This window comes from Aulonocara sp. 'chitande type north' Nkhata Bay, linkage group LG16 (genome assembly GCF_057382095.1).
Source record: "Aulonocara sp. 'chitande type north' Nkhata Bay isolate Kocher_YH1m ecotype deep benthic linkage group LG16, A_spYH_male_GT1.1, whole genome shotgun sequence".
In the NCBI taxonomy this organism is placed as follows: Eukaryota; Metazoa; Chordata; class Actinopteri; order Cichliformes; family Cichlidae; genus Aulonocara; species Aulonocara sp. 'chitande type north' Nkhata Bay.
In genome coordinates this window covers 22840867-22862727 of record NC_141359.1, presented here as the reverse complement: position 1 = coordinate 22862727, position 21861 = coordinate 22840867, and the positions used below count along the sequence as shown (strand labels likewise).

Genomic DNA, 21861 nt, shown 5'->3' with positions numbered 1-21861 from the left:
TGTGAGATATCAGAGGATTTCCTGAAGCCTGCGGTAGTTATTGCTGAAGAAAATGTGGCTGATGGGGACCCAGCGGTGTAGATAGATCAAAGGTCAGTACTGCTAACAATTCTGGTGGCTTCCAACATTACATTTTTGTATTACCTTTCTATGCATGAGGTGATTACCTCGACACTGCAAAGGAAGCACACACAGGTCCAACTCCTCCAAGAACGCACATCAATATGAACCATTGCCAGAAGGTTGTGTTGTGACTTCCAGCGATCCCAAAACCATGGAGGAGATTCCACAAGACAGTTACTCTAGCTCCTTAACCCATCAGCAGTCTTTGGTGCAAGGAGGAACAAAGTGAGCACTGCCAGAGGCACAAAATGTCTCTGACCAAACAATGAGAAACAGACTTCATGAAGGTGGCCTGAGGGCCTGACCTCCTCTTGTGGCTCCTGTGCTCACTGCCCAGCACTGTGGAGCCCAATTAGCATTTCCTATAGAATACCAGAATTGGCAGGTTCACCACTGGCACCCTGTGCTATTCACAGATGAGAGCAGGTTCACCCTGAATATGTGACTGACGTGAAAGGCTCCAAGGAAGCCGTGGAGAACATTATGCTGTCTGTAATATCGATCAGCATGACCAGTGTGATGGCTGGAGGGATGCATAGACCTCTATGTCCTGATTGCATGTATAAAAATTCTCCATATGCTTAGAACCTGGTGCAGAAGGTCCTGGGTTTCTCCAAGTGCATAACAAAGCCCAGTCTTATGTGAAGAGAGTATGGAGAAAGTTCCAGTTGGATAAAGGATTAGATACTGTTGACTGGCATCCATGCTTGCAAAATCTAAAGAACACAAAGCACCTCTGTGACATTATGTTTTACCATCCAGCAGCTGGAATGACTCTCCAGGAGCTCAGTGGTCCCCTGGTCCAGACCTGGGAGGAGATCCCCCAAGACACCATCTGTTTTCTCTTTAGGAGCACGTCCCGACGCTGTCAGGCATGCACACAATACACATACAATGAATGTGGGGCCATACAAACTACTGAGTTCCATTTTGTAACATGGAGTAGACTACTACATCGTTTTTTCACTTTGAATTTTTTGGGTGTGTTTGATTTCTGCTCTCTGTAGAAATCAAACACACCCATTTTCATTTTCATTCCCATCAGATGATGTGGCATCCTTTTGTTCCTAACACATTACCCAGTCAATATTGTTTTTTCTCCCCATTAAGATCTGATGTGTTTTCTGTGTGTTCCTTTAATTTTGTTCTTCTTTGATGAATAAATTTGGCTCATCAGGGGTTGCACCACTTACGAAACATTTTAAAAAAAAATTTTCAGATAGAAAATTCATGTGAGTCTTTAGTGTATATCTAATTGAAGATCAGAGATTCACCAAACAATCGCACATCCTTTTGATTACCAGCCTTAACTATATAAATACATATAAAATCAGCTATTCTGACAGCTGAATGGTCTTCTATGTGTGATCCTCTAAAGCCACAAATTAGCAGCTTCACACTGAAGCAACTTAGGACAGGTTACTGGTTACCAAGGAGATGGCTATAATTGGTTCTATAATATTTTTCCTATTTTTCTTCATAGTGGAAATGTAATTGGTATAAAATGAGCATTTTACTATATAATTAAATTCTGTTTTGTTCTCAGCATGTTTCTGTTGAAGAATTTCAAGTTTCACTGTTCAATTATTGACAAACTTGGCAGCAGAAGGAAATGACAAACGATCTGGAAGAGACAGTAAGACCCCTGAGGGGTTTATTGTTCAGCCGCTGCTTCTCTTTATAAGGGTAAATCTGACTTCATGTGGAGGAACGTACTGTAGTAACTCAAAACATTTTAAGGAAAACAAAACAAAAGCAAAACACCGGAGCTGTCTTGACAATAAGCATCATGTAGTGTTTCACAGTGACAGCACTTCTGCCCAACACAACTGCATTCAATCCAAAACACTGATAAAGTCAGTGTAAAGTTTGGACAAAACTGAAAGTAAGTTAGTGTGGCTTGTGTTATTATTATAGTTTTTTAGGAATTGCAGGAATACAAGATACGAAGAGCAAACCTAATTTTAGACCAAAGCATTGATTCTCCTTTCTACTGCCTTGCTGTCGCAGCTGAATCAAGGCAAAGGTCTAATGCTGCCAGAGCCTGACATGCTTCAGAGGTATCTGCAGCAGAAGAGTGCAGAGATCAATGTCCTGCTCCAGAACATCCAGTCCCTCATCACCTATCAAAAGCCTGTCAGTCCACAGAAGGTCAAGCCCCAGCAAAGCTTCATCTCTCACATGGAAAGACGGCAGCTGCCAGTGAAACAGCAACGGTCTGCCAAGAAGACCCCCTAAAGCCGATGATGTCCTTGAATGGCAGTTTCTCATTTGTTTGAAGTGACTAAAGCTGCAGTGTGCTCCGAATTTGAATTCAGTGACAAAGAGCTTTATAAAACGAGCCGAAGATCATCAACCTTTTTTTTTTTTTTTTTTTTTTTTTTTTTTAAATCAGAATGTCCTTAAATATAATAACTGTACACATCATTTTACATCGGACAGAGCTACGCAAAAGTTACATGTATAATGTCCTGTTACTTTTGTTACCTTGCAGGAAACATACCCACAAGTCATGTGCAGGGCACAGCTCCCAACAGTCTATTATTGTGATAGAGTAGAAGTATATTTGTTTTAATAAACTTAGTTATAAAAGGAAAAAGTATAAAACATAACATTCCATTGTCTTTACACACTTGCAATAGAAATAAGAAAACAATTTGTAAGGAGGTGAAAAAACAGCTGCTTGGATTTTGCGTTGATTAGAGGGGAAAACTTTGTTGGATCTGAGACACACGTACTACAGGTCATCATATTTCTGTTAACTGTGTTACAAAGACTCTTACAGTTTAAAATAGATGAATAAAACATTTTGCAGCATTTTCTCTTACCCTTCCAAACCACTCAAGGGAGCTCTGAATGTGAGCCCCTTTTACTGGCTGTTAGCTACCTGCGCTGATGAGCGACTGCTTAGTGGCTCCATTCGTGCACCTGAAGCGCCGCTGCCTGCACCCCACCATCACAGAGTGTGCAAATTCAATTTGGTGTACAGAGAGATGCAACTGTAATCACAAATCCGCCCTTTTCAAAGTGGATTTGTTCTACAACAAAGCAACCTTAAAACCCCCAACACCACATTTAATTTTAGTCAAACAAAATGATCAACTCAGTAACCCACAGGATAATCTCCACTTCCCAGTTTGTGTGTAGACTTCACCTGAACCCCCTTCATACTTGTAGCTACTTGAGTTTCTATAGGAAATTCTTTGGCCCTGTGCTGATTTTTCTTTTTTTTGCTGTTGGTTCAGTTCTCCTGGTCCAGCATGCAGCTCAGGTGCAGTCATCTGGTCATCTCGCCCACTCAACCTCAAAGCTCCTGGTCATGGCCGGCGCTGGAGCAGCCCATCACTATCCAGAGGCAGTTAAATCAGAATCCTTACACCCCACATTACTTATTCACAGACAGCAGCAGGTTAATCTGAAAGAGAGCCGTGAAAAATGATGAGTGCTCACCGTGCCTTAGCTGATATACCTTATTTAATGTTTCTTCACTCAAGTTGCTTTCAGCAGTTTTGGATGCTGCAGCAGTGTTATTAAAACTAAGTCAGATGCCTTTAGGCAGTGCTAATCCCACAGTGCTGTACCTGCTCCATAGATGGACATGCAATGATTTGAAGGTCTTCTCCACTGTATTCCTCCTGAAGCAAAGCGTGCAGTCTTTGGAATACCTGCTGGATGTTATTCTGTGGAAAAAGCCATCCTATTACTGAGTGCTGGAAGGAAATTAAAACTGCATTTCCATCTGGCCTATGTCCCCTCGCTATCTTGTTTCCATGTCAACCGCTGAATTTTGTTTCTCTCTCATTCAGCCTCACCTGGCACCTTGACGAATAGTACACAGGCAGCACAAAGATTTCTCTATTAGAGTTCAATCTCACTAACAATTTACAGCTAAAGGCACAATCTAAAAGCCAAAATTTAAACAAGAGTCATTCCAAAAGTAGATTTCAAACGTGACCTTTTTCTATAGCTCTCGAAAAATGATACATGCAAATACAGTGTTATTTATATTATTAAAAACTGCTGATTGGACCTTGGGGAGCATAATATCCCTGCTTTGTAAAGACAGTCTTAAAGGATTCTTGGATTCCTCGAGCTTTAACAATGGCTTAAAAAGAAAGTGACTCATGTAGTAACATGCTATATCCTTGGTTTGCTGCCACCCACCCGGACAGGCTTGAAAAGGATGAACTCTGTGTCTCTATTGGCCAAGTACAAGGACATGCTCTGTAAAGTGCTTGGCAGCTTGCTCTTCATCACGCGGTAGGTAGCCATCACTATATCGTTGATCTTTGCTGAAAAGAGAGAAAGAAAAAAAACACTGACATGCCCTCTAGCATTTACTATACAGGTTTTGATGAATTACAGTATGATGCTTATGGCATTTCCTGAGACAAATCTTACCTGGCTGTGCCCAAGGTTGCTGAGACATACTGTACGTGGGACCACCTTGGATGGCCATAGTTTTAAGAGCTGCAACCTGAAAGCAGACGCAGCCAAGGTAAAACATAAAAATTTGAAAAGGCTTAAATTGTGTCATTTATGGTAAGAAAACAAGCACAAGAGGGTCTGCTGCCATTTAAACTAATTCAATCACAGCGGTATTTACATAAATAATAGCACAAAACAGAGTCTGGTAGGTAGAAAGAAGGCATAGGCAGTGTGTTACCTGGTAGAATTATTGCAGTTAAAGAACACAAAGCACAAGAACACATATATACACACGCTGAATTAGATTTTCTCGATGAAGAAAAAAAACCAAACTGTCATTTTATCTTCGCTTGTCAGTTAAGTACCGAGACCTTCAGTGATCACTGAATAAGCAAATAATGTTTGTAAAAGGTAAAAGCTGAAAAAAATGAAGGTCAGGATGAGCCTTTGCTGCCTGAGGCTAACTCTGCCTTCGCTCTAACAGTTACCTTGGTGAGAAACTCCTCAAGGTTCCCCACAAAGATCTGAGTCTGCTGCTGAATAAACTGCTCACAGCTGAACTTCAGGTGTCGGTCCACATCCTTCTTAGAGTCAATGTAGTGCTCCTTTATCTCTGGTGTTCCCTGGGGGCCACAGAGAAAAAGGCTTTAGGACTATCAAGTGGCATTTCCCTCAGGCAGGGTGCTATCAAAGTACATAAAGTGTATGGTATATTTAGTCAAAAAAGGTGAAGAAAAAAAAACACTACCTCCAACAGGAATTCAAGTATGGCGTTGTGACTGTTAAGTCGGAAGAATTTGGGAACAGCCTTAGGGTTCAGGATTTTGAAGGCAGCATCTTAACCAAAAAAAAAGAAGAAAAAACAGAAGAGACGCTAAATCTGTGCTGGTGCAGAATTAGATTGCCCTCTAGTGGCCACATGTAATACTTTACTGACTATGAGAAGGGTGATGGGGGAGCAAATCTGCCCTGTGTGCCACTGGTTAATGTACATTATAGTGTTGGATTACAATTTCCACATTAATTGTTGCCACCGGTGCATGTGATAGGCACAAGTTGCTTAATGAGCATGAAAATGTAATGAGTGGCTTTATGGAGCTGAACGTCAATGTTCCCTCCACCTTTAATTATCTTACCTCGCGTTTTTTTCAGGTCCAGTGAGATTTCCTTGATGGCAAAATCGGTGTGAAATGGGGCAATCTGTTCACGCATTATCAGCAGGTGCTTGATCAGGAAAAGTTGCCCATCTATTTGTGTCTACAGAACGTAAAAGGCACACGGTAAAATCCACACTGCAGGCAGCCAAGAACAAAAGGACATCTGATGACTATCCAAACTACAGAGAACATAAAAAGCATGGGCTCAGTGACGATAAGGGAATATGCCTAATTAATAACTGCTGATTAACCATAGCCAGAAAGAGACATATTACTGTGAGGGGGGGAAAAAGGCATCTGAAATCATTTATTGCTCAACTAGCAACTAAAACATTGGAAAAAGACATCAACAAGGGGTGGGAATGTGTCCTCTGAGACTGATGCTGCTGCTTTAATTTAAAGCGTTAGGTTGAAATGGGCCAGTTAGCACAGATATTGACAGCAAATTTGAAGGTGAGAGAAGCCCATAAATAAGGGATGGTCTGCTGAACACTCTGTGGAGCATAATAAAGTACCGATTAAAATAAACTTTAAATGACATCCCAGCTGCTTTAGTTAAGGATCTTGTAGCCTGAAGGAATTTTTCATTAGCGGGGACCACATCTTATTTACTACGTAAAAAGAAAGGCACTTTCCAGACTATTTTTTTTAATAAAAATGCAATTTTAAAAGCTCAGAAGAAATACAAAGGCATACTCTACGCTGCATGCCAACCTTGTTTTTAAGGATGATATCAGAAGCTTTAAGCAGGGACTGGATGCAGGCAGATAAGGCTTCTTGAGATAAACCCTGGAAGACTGCTTTCTGGAAAAAGACCAAATGCACGAATAAGAAATTTAAAAGCGTTAAAATAAACGCTGTACACGTTTCCATACAAAAAACAACAACTAATAACACAAAGAACTCACATCAATACATCTGTAGAGCTTGGACAGACAAACCAGTGTTCGTCTGACGGTAGGGTACCACATGCCATGCAGATCTGCAGGAGAGACGGATGTCTGGAGGCGAGATGCTTCTACTTTGCCTATATTCAAAAGAGGAGAAGCCATTGGGCAATAAATGACAGCAACACCAAACACTGTCAGGAAGCTAGTGTCACAATCTGGAAACACAGACCAGCGCTGCTGTTTCTTCTTCCACTAGAATCGTCAAGCTGTACATCAGAAAAAACGGACTCCTGTGACATCTGCTTCATCTGCTCTTCCTTCAAGCTCTGAGCAATTTTCTATTGAAGACAGGGAAAGTAAAACGCGAGAGTTGGTAGGCAGGAACATTTTAAGATTCTGGAAAGTCATGTTCTTCCACTTTTGCTTCAACGGGAGGCCCACGGGTTTCGAAAAGGCTAAATGAATATAAAATTTTACTTGCAAAACAAGTTTGTATACAAACAGGAAGTCAGATAAACATCTAAGAAATACTAAGAACATCAGGGTGATCTGATGTTAATGGGGAAAAAAAGTGTAGGTGCAAAACATTTAAAAGTCATTAAATAAAAGTTAGGACTCAAAGGCATATCTAACGGCATTTGAGTATTCACAAGACCAAAGAAATTCCACAGTAATAAATTTGCATAATTCAGCTTAAAACATTCAAACTTATTATGAAGCTGCAGACAGAAAGCGTTAGATGTCTCTTCTACAGAAGAAATCTATGGGTCTTTGAAAGTTTAACATAAAATAAAACTTAAAAAGTCAAAGAAGCGAGACAAAAAGACTCATAAATATCAGAGGAAATATCAGAGAATGTGTGAGTTTGAGAAAGTGTATGTATGCAAGACATTAGAAGATTTTAAGACATTAGTAACAATTCAAAGGCATATTTAACAACACGTTCAGACATTCATGAAACTTAAGTTTTCTAAGGCTTAAATTCACACTTAAAATATATTTTCATGGACCTGCAGACAGTGCTAATGGTGCGTATGAAAAAACACTTACGTGGGAGCTTGTGATCACCACTTTTCCTTTCTACTGACATATAATTTAAACTAGTGTATCAACAATAAAAAAAGAAATAAATAAAATACATACACAGTATATGAAAATACTATTTTTGCAGCACTAATTACATCGAGGTTGCATAGCAGCTAACTGCATAGAAGCTGAAAGTATTACAGCAGTATTTATTTATTTAAAAAAAGCATATGTAGAGGGACAAGTATATACTATGACACCACAGCACATAACAGAATTTATAAGTTAGAATGACAGTTCTGGTTCTTTGAAAGGACGTTGTATGAGGAACTCATTCACAGCGTATTCCCTACAAAAAAAAGGAAGCAAAAGCACTTTACTGCTGTGAAAGACATCAGCAGCAAAATGTGCTTCAGCCAGCTAACCCAAAAATTGTATCAGTTAAAGTGCATGCCGTATTCAGGAATACTTTCACCTCTACACCTCTTTTTGTTAGACAGGCCTTTCCAATCAGCAGCTAAAACAGCTGCCTCAGCTGTGATGTTTTAAAGGGTAACTCCTATGTTCTGCAAGGTGAAATGACTGTTTCTGACTGGTGGTTTTGAGGAGGGCACAGATGGTTAATGACTAATAATGACTTCAGTTCCACCAAAACCTTTTTAAAAATAGACCTTTAATGGAAAATTAAGTGGCAAAAATATCATAAATTATAGGGAGAGATACATTTAGCTTTATGCCAAAGGTTAGCACTGTGTTTAAAAAAAAAAGTCCCCACTCAGCAAGATGTTACCCAGACATCAAAGCACCAACTAGGTGAGCTCCAGAAGATTTAGACAAAGTTATACAAACACAAAGGAACCAATTTAACCTCAAGTTATTGTTATTTCTCAAGTATCTTTACTCTTAAGACAAAAAAAGTATAAAGTCCCAAACCAACAACAGTATATAACATGTTTGGTCACTACAAAAGTAATAAGACATGTCAAAAGTCTTATTTACTCCTACTCGTAATATTTTGAGCAATTGCATCTTTTAACACTCAATCACATACTAGGTGAACTGTTTAGGTCTTAGGGCACATATTTGGATTGGACCACTGCCTTTGAATAAGAACCAAACCAAATTATCCCTTAAAGCTTGCCTGCAAAACTACATAACAGAGATCTTAAAAAGGAACATATAAAAACCTTACCTCCATCATCTCCAGTTTTTCAGGGTAAGCCAGATCCCCTGGAGCTGGTTTGTAGCCTATGATATCGGTCTGGATATAAATGTGAGTCCTATAGACCAGCCTCTCCTGAACGTCCTCCAGCATCTGCTTCACAACGGCATCAAAGGCCCCCAGCTGAGCAGCTGCATGAAAGCACGCAGGTCAGTTTACAGTTCAACCACTACTTTGCTGTGAAAAGATTCAACAAATACAAGTCCCTTTAGGGTCTGAACTATAACCTGAATATTATGTAAAAAGATTTAAAATGTGTTGGTCTCGCACAAAGGGAAAATCAGTTGTTCTTTGCCCCATAAGCTTCAAATAAATCCTATCTTCTCTTGCAGCTCCTCCATGGGATGATAAACTTATTGGAGCGATAGCTGATTATTGCTCTGAAATGTATTTGCTATGATTCATTAATCCATTCGAGAAAGTGTGCTGTGCCTCCGTTCGCCTACACATCCATGTGCAGTGCCTCGATAGCGCAACAAATACAATCGAGCTCTGTGAGGAACAATACATCTCATTTAATAAATGCACCTAATTTGTAATTTTAAAATAATTTACCGTTTTTAACAATGTGGATTTTCATTAAAGGGGATCTTTAATACTTTTAATTATTGTCTGTAAGATAGATACACAGTATGCAGCTGGAATGATGCAGGCGCTCATATTAAAACGTCAAATAGTTTTTAATATTTCAAATATTAAAAAGTTTAAAATACTAATATAGTAAGTTCAGGATGTAGAGTTGTGGTCAGATGTTTCCATACTCTCACCATGGGCATTACTCTCATGGTAATTTATTTGGGGCTTTTATTGATTTCTTTGAAGTGTGGTGGAGGTGGGGTGGAGTGATTTTACAGCAAACACCTTTATTTGGATTTTCTGTCATTCACACAGGTTCAAAACTAAACATAAGTGTCTTTTAATAGGTAGTACTGAAGGTTCTACAATGTCTTTTAACTTATCAAGGCCAAGTGATATTAATTTCTTATTTGGGATCATGACTGACTATAACTGTCAGTTTCTTTTTAACACTATAAAAAGAATTTATTTGACACTTCTCACTGGGCTGACAGATATAACAAAAAACCCCCGAAACAAAATGGAAAGGTCCAGTGAAACCCAGTGATGATCTAAGAAAGTGAATTATAGATTTATACAAGTTGGAAAGTTTCAAACTTCAACTTCACACCTCAAATCAAAAGCTAGATGACTGAAGCTTGGACAAAGTTGGGTGTTCCAACAGGACAATGATCCCAAACACACATCAAAACTGGGATCAGAATGGATAGAGCAGCCTAGACTTGAGCTTCTGGATTGGCCTTCCAAAAGCCCTGAATTCAACCCTATTGAAAACTTGCTGACTATGTTTAAAAGCTGGGTCGGTGTCAGGAAACTAAACAATATCAATCAACTCTACAAATCCAGCCAGAATTATCCCAGAATTTTGCAGACCTGGGAGTTTATCAAACTCACCACAAAATGAAGAAAATCAGGTCTGTTGCTACTCTACCTAGGAGTGGGTGTCTGGCAAAAATCAAGCCAAAAGCACAATGTGAAAAAGGACCCAAGGACCCTCACTCACAGCTCGCTTTGTCTCTGATCACATGTCCATAAGAAGAAAAGCAGTAAATGAAAATGACGGTAATGAAAGAACACTACAAAAAAAAAATACCACTGCTCTCAAGAGTTTTTAAAAAAAGAAACATGTCTCAAGTTTGCCTCGGTGCTGCACAACATTTCTGCTGTATTAGGACAGAAAAAAGGCACTCCACACCAATATCAAAACCTCATCCCAACTGTGGAGTGTGATTGAGCAGGAGCCAAGAGGCTTTGCAATTATTTGAAAGAAATTTTAAATTTTATGGGAGAATTTCAGCCAAGCAGTACAAGAACTCTAGCTTAAGAAATATTGGGTGATGCAACAAAAACATCGATCCACAAGATACAAGTCTATCAATCAACAACACAGAACAGTGGCTGAAAAAGAGTCCTGACAATAACTCAGCTGACATGTTGTGATATGAGATGTGGCACTGAAGAAGACTGTCAGAAATATTGATGAGCTGGCAGAATTTATTTTTTAACTTCTCTTCATGACTGTGCAAGTCAAATAATCGCCTACAGAAAGAAGAAAAAGGAACCAAGTTCCAACATACCATTATTTTGAACATGATCTTCCAACATCTCATTCTTGAGGATGCTACAGAGCTCAGACAGGGTTTCCAGGTGGATGATGTGAATTATCAGAGGCCGGAGGACATCATACAGGGACAAACACAGCTTCTCCAGCAGCTCACTGTCAGATATTAAAAACTGTTTCAATGCATTGTAAGAAACATATGCAATACTTTCTGTCTAAGCTTCCATTGGCAGAATCAAAGACTTAAGTAATGGCATTTCAATATTTAAATATGCAAAAAAAGCCCTTAAACTACAATACAAACTGTCATAACACTGCACATAATAAGCAAAACTGGAAATGCCTATTGTTCTGTTTAAAATGCCACACCTTAAACAAACACACATTTCCTGCATGAGCTACTAAACACTAATGTGAATACCGCTCACTCTAGTTTAGGTGTAGGTTTGGAGAAGAACTCATTGTACAGCTGGTGTTCATCCTGACACACGTGAACCATAAAGGCACAGCCACTGCGAACCTGTACAAATACACATAATGATCACATGCTGTATTGCCTGCAAATACTTTGGCTTCACCTCAAACAAGCAAACACACATAAATGATACAGCCACCTATTACAGCAGTCATTAACAAGATGCATAACCTGAGCAGATGGTGCGGCTGTTATGACGTTCTGTTGCATGAAATGCTTTAATTATAGCATCCCCATCAAGCCAATTAGAGAAGTGCTTCAAATGCCATGATAGTGTCAAAATACTGAACCTTTGCAGGCTTCAAAACTGGATCAGGTTTGTCGGAAGTATGAAATTGGAGATGACTAAAAGAAAAAAGTTTTACTTTTATTGTGCCAATTTTTGGGTCTATTAAAATTTCAGACACAAAGCGTAATAATCAGCACTGTTATGGATGACTAGGGATACACTGACAACACCTAGTCTCCAAAGCAATCCACTTCTAAATAAAACAGGAGAAATCTCTGGACCCCTGCTGTTCACAACTTCAAGTTAAGGTCATTTATAATGTGCACAGCTTTGTGCTTCAACACAGTGCAGAAAATATCCCAGAGGGCCCCAAGCTGTCCATTCTTAGCAAACTCAAATGTCACCTTACTATATCTAAAGAGCCATTCCAGCCTTTAAGTAGACTTACCAAAGCACAGTGGTCTTTGCTGTTCTGGCTGGTCAAGTCAGTAATGGTGGATGTAATGCAGGGACTTAAGAGCTGCTCTCTTTGATCAAGATAACACTGATGAACTTCATCAAGAAGCTGATGGTATCTGTTTGCATAAATATAAATATAGAAGACTTCATTTAGCACATTAACTATAACAAAATATACATTTATAAAAGGTTAATGCTACCGCTGCCACTACTGCCTTTTTCTAAAGAAATACTCACTCTGGAATCTTCTCTGCTCGCTGCTCTATCTGTTCAATCAATGACTGAAGAGGGGAAAAAAGAAATTTTGATTTTTACTGTAGAAAATTATGATCTGCATAAATAGCAGGCAACAGAACGTTAAACTCACCCGAACTTTTGGTGAAGCTGCTCTGAACTTTACATAGTAAAGGGTAAAGGCGTTGTCTGCATTAGTTAAACCCATTGGATCCTGTGGGAGTCAAAAAGAAATCAAAATTAAACTCCACTAAACGCATACAGTGTGTGTACCAGTGGTCAATAGCACTAAAGAAAAACAGAATGCTTACTTACCCTTTTTGTTAACTGGCTTGTGAGGTTTTGCATAGTGTTTACAATGTGAATCTTCATGAAATGCATAGCTTTAGAGAGACATTGTTTAAATTTGGCCAAATAAACAGGATAGTCCTTGAAACTTGGCTGGAATGAAAAGAGATAAGCAAGTGTTAAACATCATTCATTCTGGAGTTATCACAGGTTATCATTTTGGTCTGCGTTTCCCTGATCCCCACCCCCTTGTCTACATCCCTGATTACTCACCGGTGCCCGATTACTCACTGTAAATGTACACTGAGCATATGAGGTGTGATTAAAGTGTTCTGAGAGCACCTCCATGATAATCAAAAGATTTGACGCGCTCAAGGTCACCTTGCTGGTCGTGTCCATGGTGCTATTTCTAGACTGTAAATCCTGTTCTGACCACATGCACTGTGCACTCTGCAATTTCACTTTGGACCTCAAACTCACACAGAGAGGAAGCACAAATTCCTGTTTCAACATGATTTCATCTGGAGGCTCATCAAGACATCTGGATCTCTGGGTATGAGCAAGCATTTTTTTAAGTTGATGACTCCTGAGTGTCCAAGCCTGAAGGCAGCTTATTGCTCAACATAAATTTTATCAATGCCGAGTTCTACTGTAACATCCTGAGGTGTCTGACGGAGAACATTTTGAGGAAACAATCTAAAGTATTGTGCACGGCGGGATGGCTCACAGTGCACTTTTTTGGAGGTATACCAAAACAATTTTCCCTCACCATCAGAACCACTCATGAGATTTGTCTCCCAGCAACAATGTCTGCAGTTTTGACACGCTGGTAGAGATCCAGATCACAAGTGCAAGGGACAATAACAAGACTTCCACTAAAAGTTGTAAAAAATACCATCTGCACTAAAAATGCTTTAGAGGTGTAAAAGAATATGACCTTTAACACAATATAGGGCATGTTTTTGATTTTAATGGATCTTTTTACAGAACTTTTCCATCACACGCTGTAAATGTGCATTCACTACATAAAAGGAAATTCGCTTCCAACAAAAATGTCACATCCTTCTGATTACTGATTACTCTATCCCTGATATTCCTACAAAAAGGTAAAACGAGATCTTCAAAGGCAAAACTGACAGCACAATGTACTTACATGTGATGAAACATATTCAATGCAGTCATCCAACTTAGACAGCATTGGTATAAAACCTTCACTATTTACAGACAAGGTTGGCGAGTTCAGTTTCTGCAAAGGCAAAGACATTCGATTTTAATTAATTAATACTTTTTTATAATTTAAAAAAAATGTTTTTGGTAAACACTGCTATGTGTGTTATTCATAATTTCAGATCAGTAAAAATTAAATCTATATCTAGAAAAAAAACAAGAAACTACAGATTTTACTTCGTCTTATTTTTCAAGATGTAAAAATTGAGAATAATTTCTTATTTAAAATTACAGCAACTGAGTGCGAAAATAAAATCTATATCTAATAACCAGTTAAACATATTTCAGTGCATAGTTTTAGTCATTTAACAAACGAACAAACAAACAGACACAGCCTACCGTGTTTATGTTTTCTAACTCATTAAAATATGACAGTTTCTGCTGTATGCTTTCTGCCAGGTCAACAAGTTCTGCCTGCAAACAGAGAGAAAACAAAACACCATTGTTAAAACAAGCAAAAATAGATAATAAAAATCATGCTATAAGAAGCTTAATAATTTCAGTTCAGCTTCTAACAACAGTCCAGTCTCTACGAGCCTGAGCACAAATCTCCAACACTTGTGGGGGGAAAAAAAAAAGAACAAAAAGCAAAAAGCTCGAGTTTATAACACATTTATAAGACATTTAACAGCAGACTCAACAATGTACTAATTTATTCCTCAGAGAACGGCGAAACAATTATTACCATCCCTGGTTTGGTATAGTCCATAATTTCATTTTCTTCTTTGTAGACCTTGACAATGATACATCCACCACCTTAAGAGTGTTGTTGACTTGGTTAGATATTTTGAAGTAGTTTTTCTTAATCATGGAAATAATTCTGTCATCACGCACTTAGTTCTCTGTGGTCTTTCAGGCTCTTTGGCATAGCTGAGCTGGCCAGTGCATTCATTATCTTTAAGAATGCACCAGTTTGCTGATTTGACCACTTCCAAAGATGATGTTATTTTTCTGGAAGGTTCATTTGTTTTGTTTTTTATCCTAACGATGATCTCCCTCCCTTGAATCATCATCATCTCTCTGACACCCTCATATTCCTTTGAAAAGCTTTTAATTACAAATTTAAAACAGCTTTTTTTATCTTCTTCATTTGTCATGAAATAACGAGGGAACAGGCTTCATCTTTCCATGAAATTACTTCTCAGGCAGTTGTGAGTGTTCAATTAATGTTGAAAACTGGGGACTTCATATAAATTTGACTTGAATTCATAAACAGTTAATACAATTTTATTGTAAAACAACTTGAATTAAAGCAGGAAATCAGTATTTCAAGCACATATTGATTAACTTAAAATAAGAATAATCTTTACAAAATGACACCAAAAATGGCTTTATTTAATAATTATATATGCTTTATATTGCATCAAAGTACATACAATTTCTGATTACCAGGGATCTTCTGATTTTAATAAAGGAAAGTGCTCACAGTCTGATGTGCCCGTGCGCATCTCACCTGTTCTTTAAGAAGCTGTTCACAGGCCTCATGTAGGGCGCCAGTCTTATTGGACACAAACAGGTACTGTTTCTGAAGGGAATCCAAGTGCTCAAGAGCTGTGTTGACATCTTTTAGTATAACATCACAGTGTTCCTGGTAGCAGTTTAGATCATCTCTGGTTTTCCTAAGTGGAAAGCAGACATTATCTTTTGCTTCCTTTCATTCAACTTTGACAGCATAGTGCACTGAAGCTAAATATTGGCTTCATGCTTTAGAAGATTTGACAACAGCAACAGTAAGGTGACACTTGATGGTTGCACTTTTTTGGCTGAGTGAAACTAACACAGCGGCGCATGCCTGATGATATGTGAAAGCAGCGCACACTGTGAGCTGTCATTTCTTACTTCATTCATTTTACTCTTGAAACAACTTTGCTGCAATTAAGAGATCTGAAAACTGAGTGAGTAGTGTATGATGGTGCATTTTATAAAGCACAGAGGTGGGAGAGAATGGTGATGCAGTGTTTAGCACCGTCACACATCTGTCTGCATGGGTTCTCTCTGGATATTCCAGCTTCCTCCCGCATGGCGTTAGGCCAGTGATTCTAAACTGACAGTAGATGTGAATGTGAGCTTAAATGGCTATCTGTCTCTGTGTGTTACACCTGATTAATGACCTATCCACGGTGTACCCTGCCTCTAACAGTAGGATGGATTGACTCCAGCCCCCCACGACCCTCAACTGGATAAGCAGACGAAGGATGGATGCATCACAGAGCATCATGTTTGATTCTGATTTATTCTTTCAAAAACATGTAATTTGACCTTGTCCTCCTCTAAACAAACACCCAGTCAACGCACACACAATCTGGAAAACCTCTGGCTATTGTCTGCTGGCCTTCGCAGAGTTAGTGGATATCCGGGTCAAACCTTCCTGTTCAGTCTGCCAGTCATTGTTTAAAAATGCCAATGAGTTCTTTTATAAAAAGTGATTTTAAAAAACAAAACTGTTGGAGTATCTCCGATGGTTAGAAATCTCATTTCAATCGTTTCTTCTTTTGCTGCCCTCACCAACTATTAAGCTGCATGCAAATGTCTTCTCAAACATGACTGGTGAACATAAATCTGACTGTCTGACCGAACAGAAAGCTTGAACCTTGCAAATAGAATTATGCATGTTTAATAATGCCTTTAAATCAAAGCTGATGTGTTTCTCTGATTCAGAATGCAAACATCTGATACACTGTTCAACAAGCACTTTCACCAACACCTTTACAAATTTCACTTGCTGGTTCATGTATATGTTCTTTTTTTTAAGTTATTATTTTCCAAGTAGTCAACAACGAGAATGACTGGATAGAAAACTGAACGGATACTCGGTGACAAGTTCAAAAAGAAAAATGACACCAAATGAATCTGCAGCTTTGGAAGCACTGGTGCACATTGTCCAGAATTTTTGCAGAGCAGAGAATAACGCTGAGCTTATGGCCAACATGCTGGGTAGGGGGCCAGAATTTCACTGAAGATGCACGTTTTACATTTTCATCTCTAATTTTTTCCACCAAATTTAGGTTATGTCAGCGATGAGCAAGCAAAAAGATTTCATCTTGATATAAAAGTGATGGAAAACCGATATTAGGGAAAATTCAATCCAAGCATGATGGGTGACTAAAACTGTGATTTTAGACATGCAATGATGATTATTTAGATGAAGAGCTGGTTTGAAAACAAAAAAATGCCTGGTGTTCTGGAGCAGAGCAATACCAAATATTAAAATTTATGAAAAACACATGGCAGTGAAGCATATGCGAACCTCAGTGAGGTTATTTGTACTGTACACTTGAGACTAATACATAACTTGATTCATGACCTATTAAGGCCTATCTTTTTGGAAAGCTGATCAGGAATAAATTAGACAACTGGTAAAGGATCCAGCCTATAACTTGTATATAATCTTATCAATATCCAGCCCTACACACAGCATGACACTACAGAGGAGTATAAGATTTACATACCTGTATTTTGCATTCTCGTCCTGGCCCATGTTTGCCTGCAGCTTGGCAAACCAGGCAAAAAACTACAAAAAAAAAAGGAATTATATTACACCCATGCATCTTATTAAGGTATGATAAATCTGATTGGGTGCATAACTGCTTAAAGCTGACTGGGTCAGACACCTGTTGTGCAGTTTCTATTCTATTGTTTTCCATGTTGAGCATCTGAAATCCTTTGAGCAGGATGTTTTCTGTTGAATCGGGAACAGTCGCAGTGAAAGGGGACTGCAAGGATCTAGATGACAAGCTACACAAGTCTTCAATGGGTAGCTGCAAAACAAAACAAGGCTCATTATTTCTAAGCTCCTTGATTTCAAGCTAACTACCTGGACATGTTGACGAGGTGGTGAAGCACAAATACATACATGCCAGATAAATTAACTTGTAACGTAATGAAAGGGGGAATTAAGGTCATACAGTGGCAGCCTCGACTTTTATTTGACATCACTTGCGTTTAGAAAGTAAGTTAGCAGCACTGCTAGCTAGCTAGCAGAGTCCAGAGCTCCAGCTCACCTCAGAGGGCACAGAGAGCTTTTCGGCCGCGGCTCGGATCTCCAGGACGGAGTCCATCTGTTTCTCCGTGAGGGGAGCCGTGGCATCGGCACGGCGGTCCCATAGCGACAGTTTCTCCCGGGTTTCCTTATCTGTTAAGTCCAAGAGGGACTGATCTGTGGACGCCATCGTTAGATTAGACAGCACCAACGTCAGCAGCAACGCGCTGGTACTTCCTGTTCCGGGAGTGTGGGCGGGGCTTGATAAAGAGGTCGGTGATCCCACTGCGATGGTGAGTTTCGCTCCGTGTCTTAAAACACTTTTGCAAATATATTTTAAAAGCATGAAAAGGATAATATACAGAACTTCTCTGTCTTCATTTTTTTAAATTACAAAATGACATTTTTTCAGTATTAAAAAAACGAGTTATTAAGCAAAATGGTACAATGGAAGATATTATCATATGAGTTTCCGCCCACAGTCCAAAGACATTCTCCTGAACTGGTTTAGATGTGGATTTGACAGTGAATTTGAGGTTTTCTGTCCGTAATGGATTCTGATAACCTACCCAGCCAGGATGCACCCCTGCTGCCAGGTGGGGATTAGCTGCTCCAGACATCCAGCTCCACATCCTTGAATTGTATAAGGGAAAGTAAATGGATGGATGGATGGAGGGATGGATGGAGGGAGGGATAGAAGTTATAACTACTCATGTTCAAGGACGTGGCTACAGTTTTGGGCCTCCTGTGTCACCTCTCCAAAGCTGTGTTGTCATAACATTGCAACACCATCATCTGTTTTTGAGGAAAAACAGTATTGTGCTCCTCAGTGAGTTATCGTAATACAGCTATATAACGATATGCAACTGAATAATAAGGGTGTGCTAATAAAAAACTGACTCATATATGTACTTCACAGTGACTTGGTCCACTGCCTAACATTACTTTTTTACCTTGCACAGGTTAACATAAAACAAAGGAATAATGGGAGATCTGTCTTTAATTCTACCACTCAGCAGAACAATAGACATTAATGGTTGCAACCAGACTGCAATTTGTGAGCTCCATTACCTTGGGACTCAGTGTTTAATGTTTTGTTTCAGTTCCATGGTCAAGGGTCACCCACATCCAATGCACATTTATTAAGGCAACAACTAAAGTTTTTCTAATGTGCTGAATTTTCAGTTTGTCTTTTAGTGATGTGGTTTGATATTTATTTCTCATAGAATTTTCTGTTTTCTCATGCCCCCTGCCAGCTGATTGTTGGTCCCCCAGTGCCACCTCATTTCAAAAAATCTTGGGAACACTCCTGTTTGTGTGTTTTATTGCATTTTGTTTCTCTGGGAAAAGTGTGTGTATGCATGTACTGGTCATAACAGAACCACTTGAAAGTAACTGTTCGTGCATAGCTGGTTTTGATCGTTAAATAAATAAATAAATAAATGTTAGATGCCTAACCAGAAATTTCAGCTATCATCCAGGTTATGGTGAAGGCCCATTGTAGGTTTTACTAAACAAACACCACAAAACAAACAGATCAACGTGGCAGATGGAATTTGTGGGCGGGACAAAAAATGGCACCCAGCAACACGTTAATCTATCACAGAAAAAAATAAATAAATCCAGCAGGTGGAGCCCTGGGAAACATTTTTAATAGACAAAAATTCAGGCTCCGGGATATTTTCACTCCGTTAACTCTTCTATGTCTGCGTCCATTTATTCATGCAGAAGTAAAAGTAAAAACAATAATGTGTCTACTTGTGTTTTTATGCTACAGCGTTTCTTTATTAAAGTTGATGTATATAAGCTTAGCAGGTTTTACTATTTTTTTTTAATCAGTAGAAAAAAACTGTCCTTAAGTTAAATGTTACTATTTAACAGGAAGGAACTTTAATACCACTGTTTATTTTACAGCTAACAAATCTACTGACAAATTTCAATAATTAATTTTAATTTAACGATTTATTTTTTAATTGAGGAGGTGAAGTGACAACTGGCAATGTGTAGCATTTAGTATACTTCTGGTTGACTAGATCCTCTTCACAAATAGCTTCAAGTATTTCTTCCCACGCAAAAAATGAACACATCACAAAATCAAGCTCTGGTGACATTACATGGAGGAGGTAGTGCTCACTTATTATGGCTTTGTCTGCAGGGTGTCTCATGGGGAGGTCACAGAGAGTTCAGATCTTCTTCTTTTTCTTTTTCTTTTTTTGCTCTTGTACTTTGTTGAAAGGAAACGCTGCAGAATTCAAGCCACGCTACTCCAATACAAAACGAAATGTCAGAGCAAATCTTGTCAAAAATTGTGTTGTGGCTCAATGCAGGTTAAAGTCAGTCCTGCAAAGCAACGTTGACACTTTTCTTTATGATGGCTGTGTTATCTTTTCATAAAAAAAAAGCATTCCAATGTTAAAATAAAACTCAAAAATAAATGATGGTGCATTGTGTTAAGTTACAATGTACTGTTACTGATGATTAAATGAGGTAGAAAAGCAGATATATTATAGGAGGCACACATTTTACAAAATTGTAAAGAATGGTGCGTTTATATACATATATACATATATGTGTGTGTGTGTGTGTGTGTGTGTGTGTGTGTGTGTGGGGGGGGGTTATCAGTCAGTCAGAAAGAGAGAGAAAAGTCAATGCACAGATTTTTAAAAAATTAATTGTTCTTTTCTTCAAAATTTCTATAGAACTTGCAGTGAATCCTTTGTTGTCAGTTGTTTTTCAGTATGCTATTATCCTGTCCAAATCTGCTTTGGTGACAGCCCTACTGAAACACATTTGTGGATTGCATTATTCATGACACAAGGAGGATAGTCACGCAAATAATCATGCGAAGTCACTTTTATTAGATCTTGTCAGAGAAACTTAAAATGGCATAATTATGATGAAGATCCATTTTAAAACGGCTATAATGAGGAGATGAATATTCCCGAGATACTAGAACATTTTCAGAAATAAATACATAAAAACCCCTGAATTGACTGATTTCTTATTAGAATTAAAAAAAAGTGAAACCGTTCTTAACTATTATTCTTAGATCCTGCATTTACATGTTTTTTTTTCTTAGAAACATTGACAAGTAATCATTTATATTATAATGACAACTTTATCAAAGTGCTACGACTTAAAAAAGTTCAAAAACACAAAATTTCCAATGGCCTCTAAATCAACCTTCCACAAACATATGAGCCCCCTTAATAGATGTCATTAAAAATTCGCCATTTTCCTTAAAAGTATATTAATAAAAAAGTGTGCAATATGAATGTAAAAAAATGTGGAGCCAGCTAGTGAATTTGGAATTGTCACCAACCAAAAGAGTAATGTACATAAGTGTGCAAAGCAAAGAAAACATTTATTAAATAGCTCAGATTAGTTTTGGAAATCTACACCAATGTCACTGTATCCTTTTTTCTTTTTTTCAAAGGTGCACACTATCAAGTCCCTTTCTGGATACAAAAAAGAAAATCCAGGAAAGACGGGGCAGGTTTATCAGTTATTGTAGTCTGTTCCCTCTAAGTGATCGGGGATAGGCAGTCCACTCAGGATTGTTAGGCATCTGTTCCAAACATTGAACACAGGGCAGACTGGCTGAGCAAAGTCAATGTCAAACGTATACAAGTGCTGAGAACCAACAGCGTCATAAAAAGACAGAGATCCAGAATCATAGTCCAACAACACCCCGAGACGCCGCAAGTGGGGCGAGGGCTCGATGGGAATCTCTTTACTGTTGTGACGCACCACCCATGAGTTGTTGCAGCGAGACATTACCCAGGAGGCTGAGTTTTTGCCGACCCACTCGTGTTTCGGCGCTGACTTGTACGCAATTCCTACTGCAAACCTGCGTAACCAATGAGAGGAAATAATTACATTTCATAAATACAGGTTTAGTAGTAACATTCTAAATCTGAAACATCATTCACGCTTACATAAAAACAATACATCTACAGACTTAAGCAGAAATAAGAGCAGACATTC

General features: G+C 38.6%; 2 protein-coding genes across 9 annotated transcripts in view; both read right to left on the bottom strand.

Moving 5' to 3' along the window:
* Positions 1–827: 827 nt before the first annotated feature.
* Positions 828–18103, bottom strand: cog3 (component of oligomeric golgi complex 3). The gene is made up of 23 exons (XM_086266698.1): positions 17897–18103; positions 17507–17653; positions 17345–17406; positions 15349–15514; positions 14235–14309; positions 13822–13914; positions 12696–12821; positions 12514–12594; positions 12384–12427; positions 12136–12262; positions 11412–11503; positions 11000–11139; positions 8817–8977; positions 6828–6936; positions 6617–6735; positions 6423–6512; positions 5688–5808; positions 5300–5388; positions 5040–5174; positions 4525–4600; positions 4288–4415; positions 3705–3803; positions 828–3538 (listed from the first exon to the last, which is right to left on the bottom strand). Exons 1-23 carry the CDS (start codon positions 18062–18064, stop codon positions 3509–3511), a joined length of 2478 nt encoding a protein of 825 aa, XP_086122824.1. The 5' UTR covers positions 18065–18103; the 3' UTR covers positions 828–3508.
* A 2608-nt stretch (positions 18104–20711) lies between these two features.
* The window catches only part of mid1 (midline 1), a 33283-nt gene continuing 32133 nt past the window's right edge, over positions 20712–21861 (bottom strand). For all 8 annotated transcript variants that reach the window (XM_086266034.1, XM_086266028.1, XM_086266030.1 and 5 more), the window contains one exon: positions 20712–21724. In XM_086266034.1, the coding sequence (XP_086122160.1) occupies positions 21376–21724 (349 nt within the window). In that variant the 3' untranslated portion in view covers positions 20712–21375. The remainder of the gene's footprint in view (positions 21725–21861) is intronic.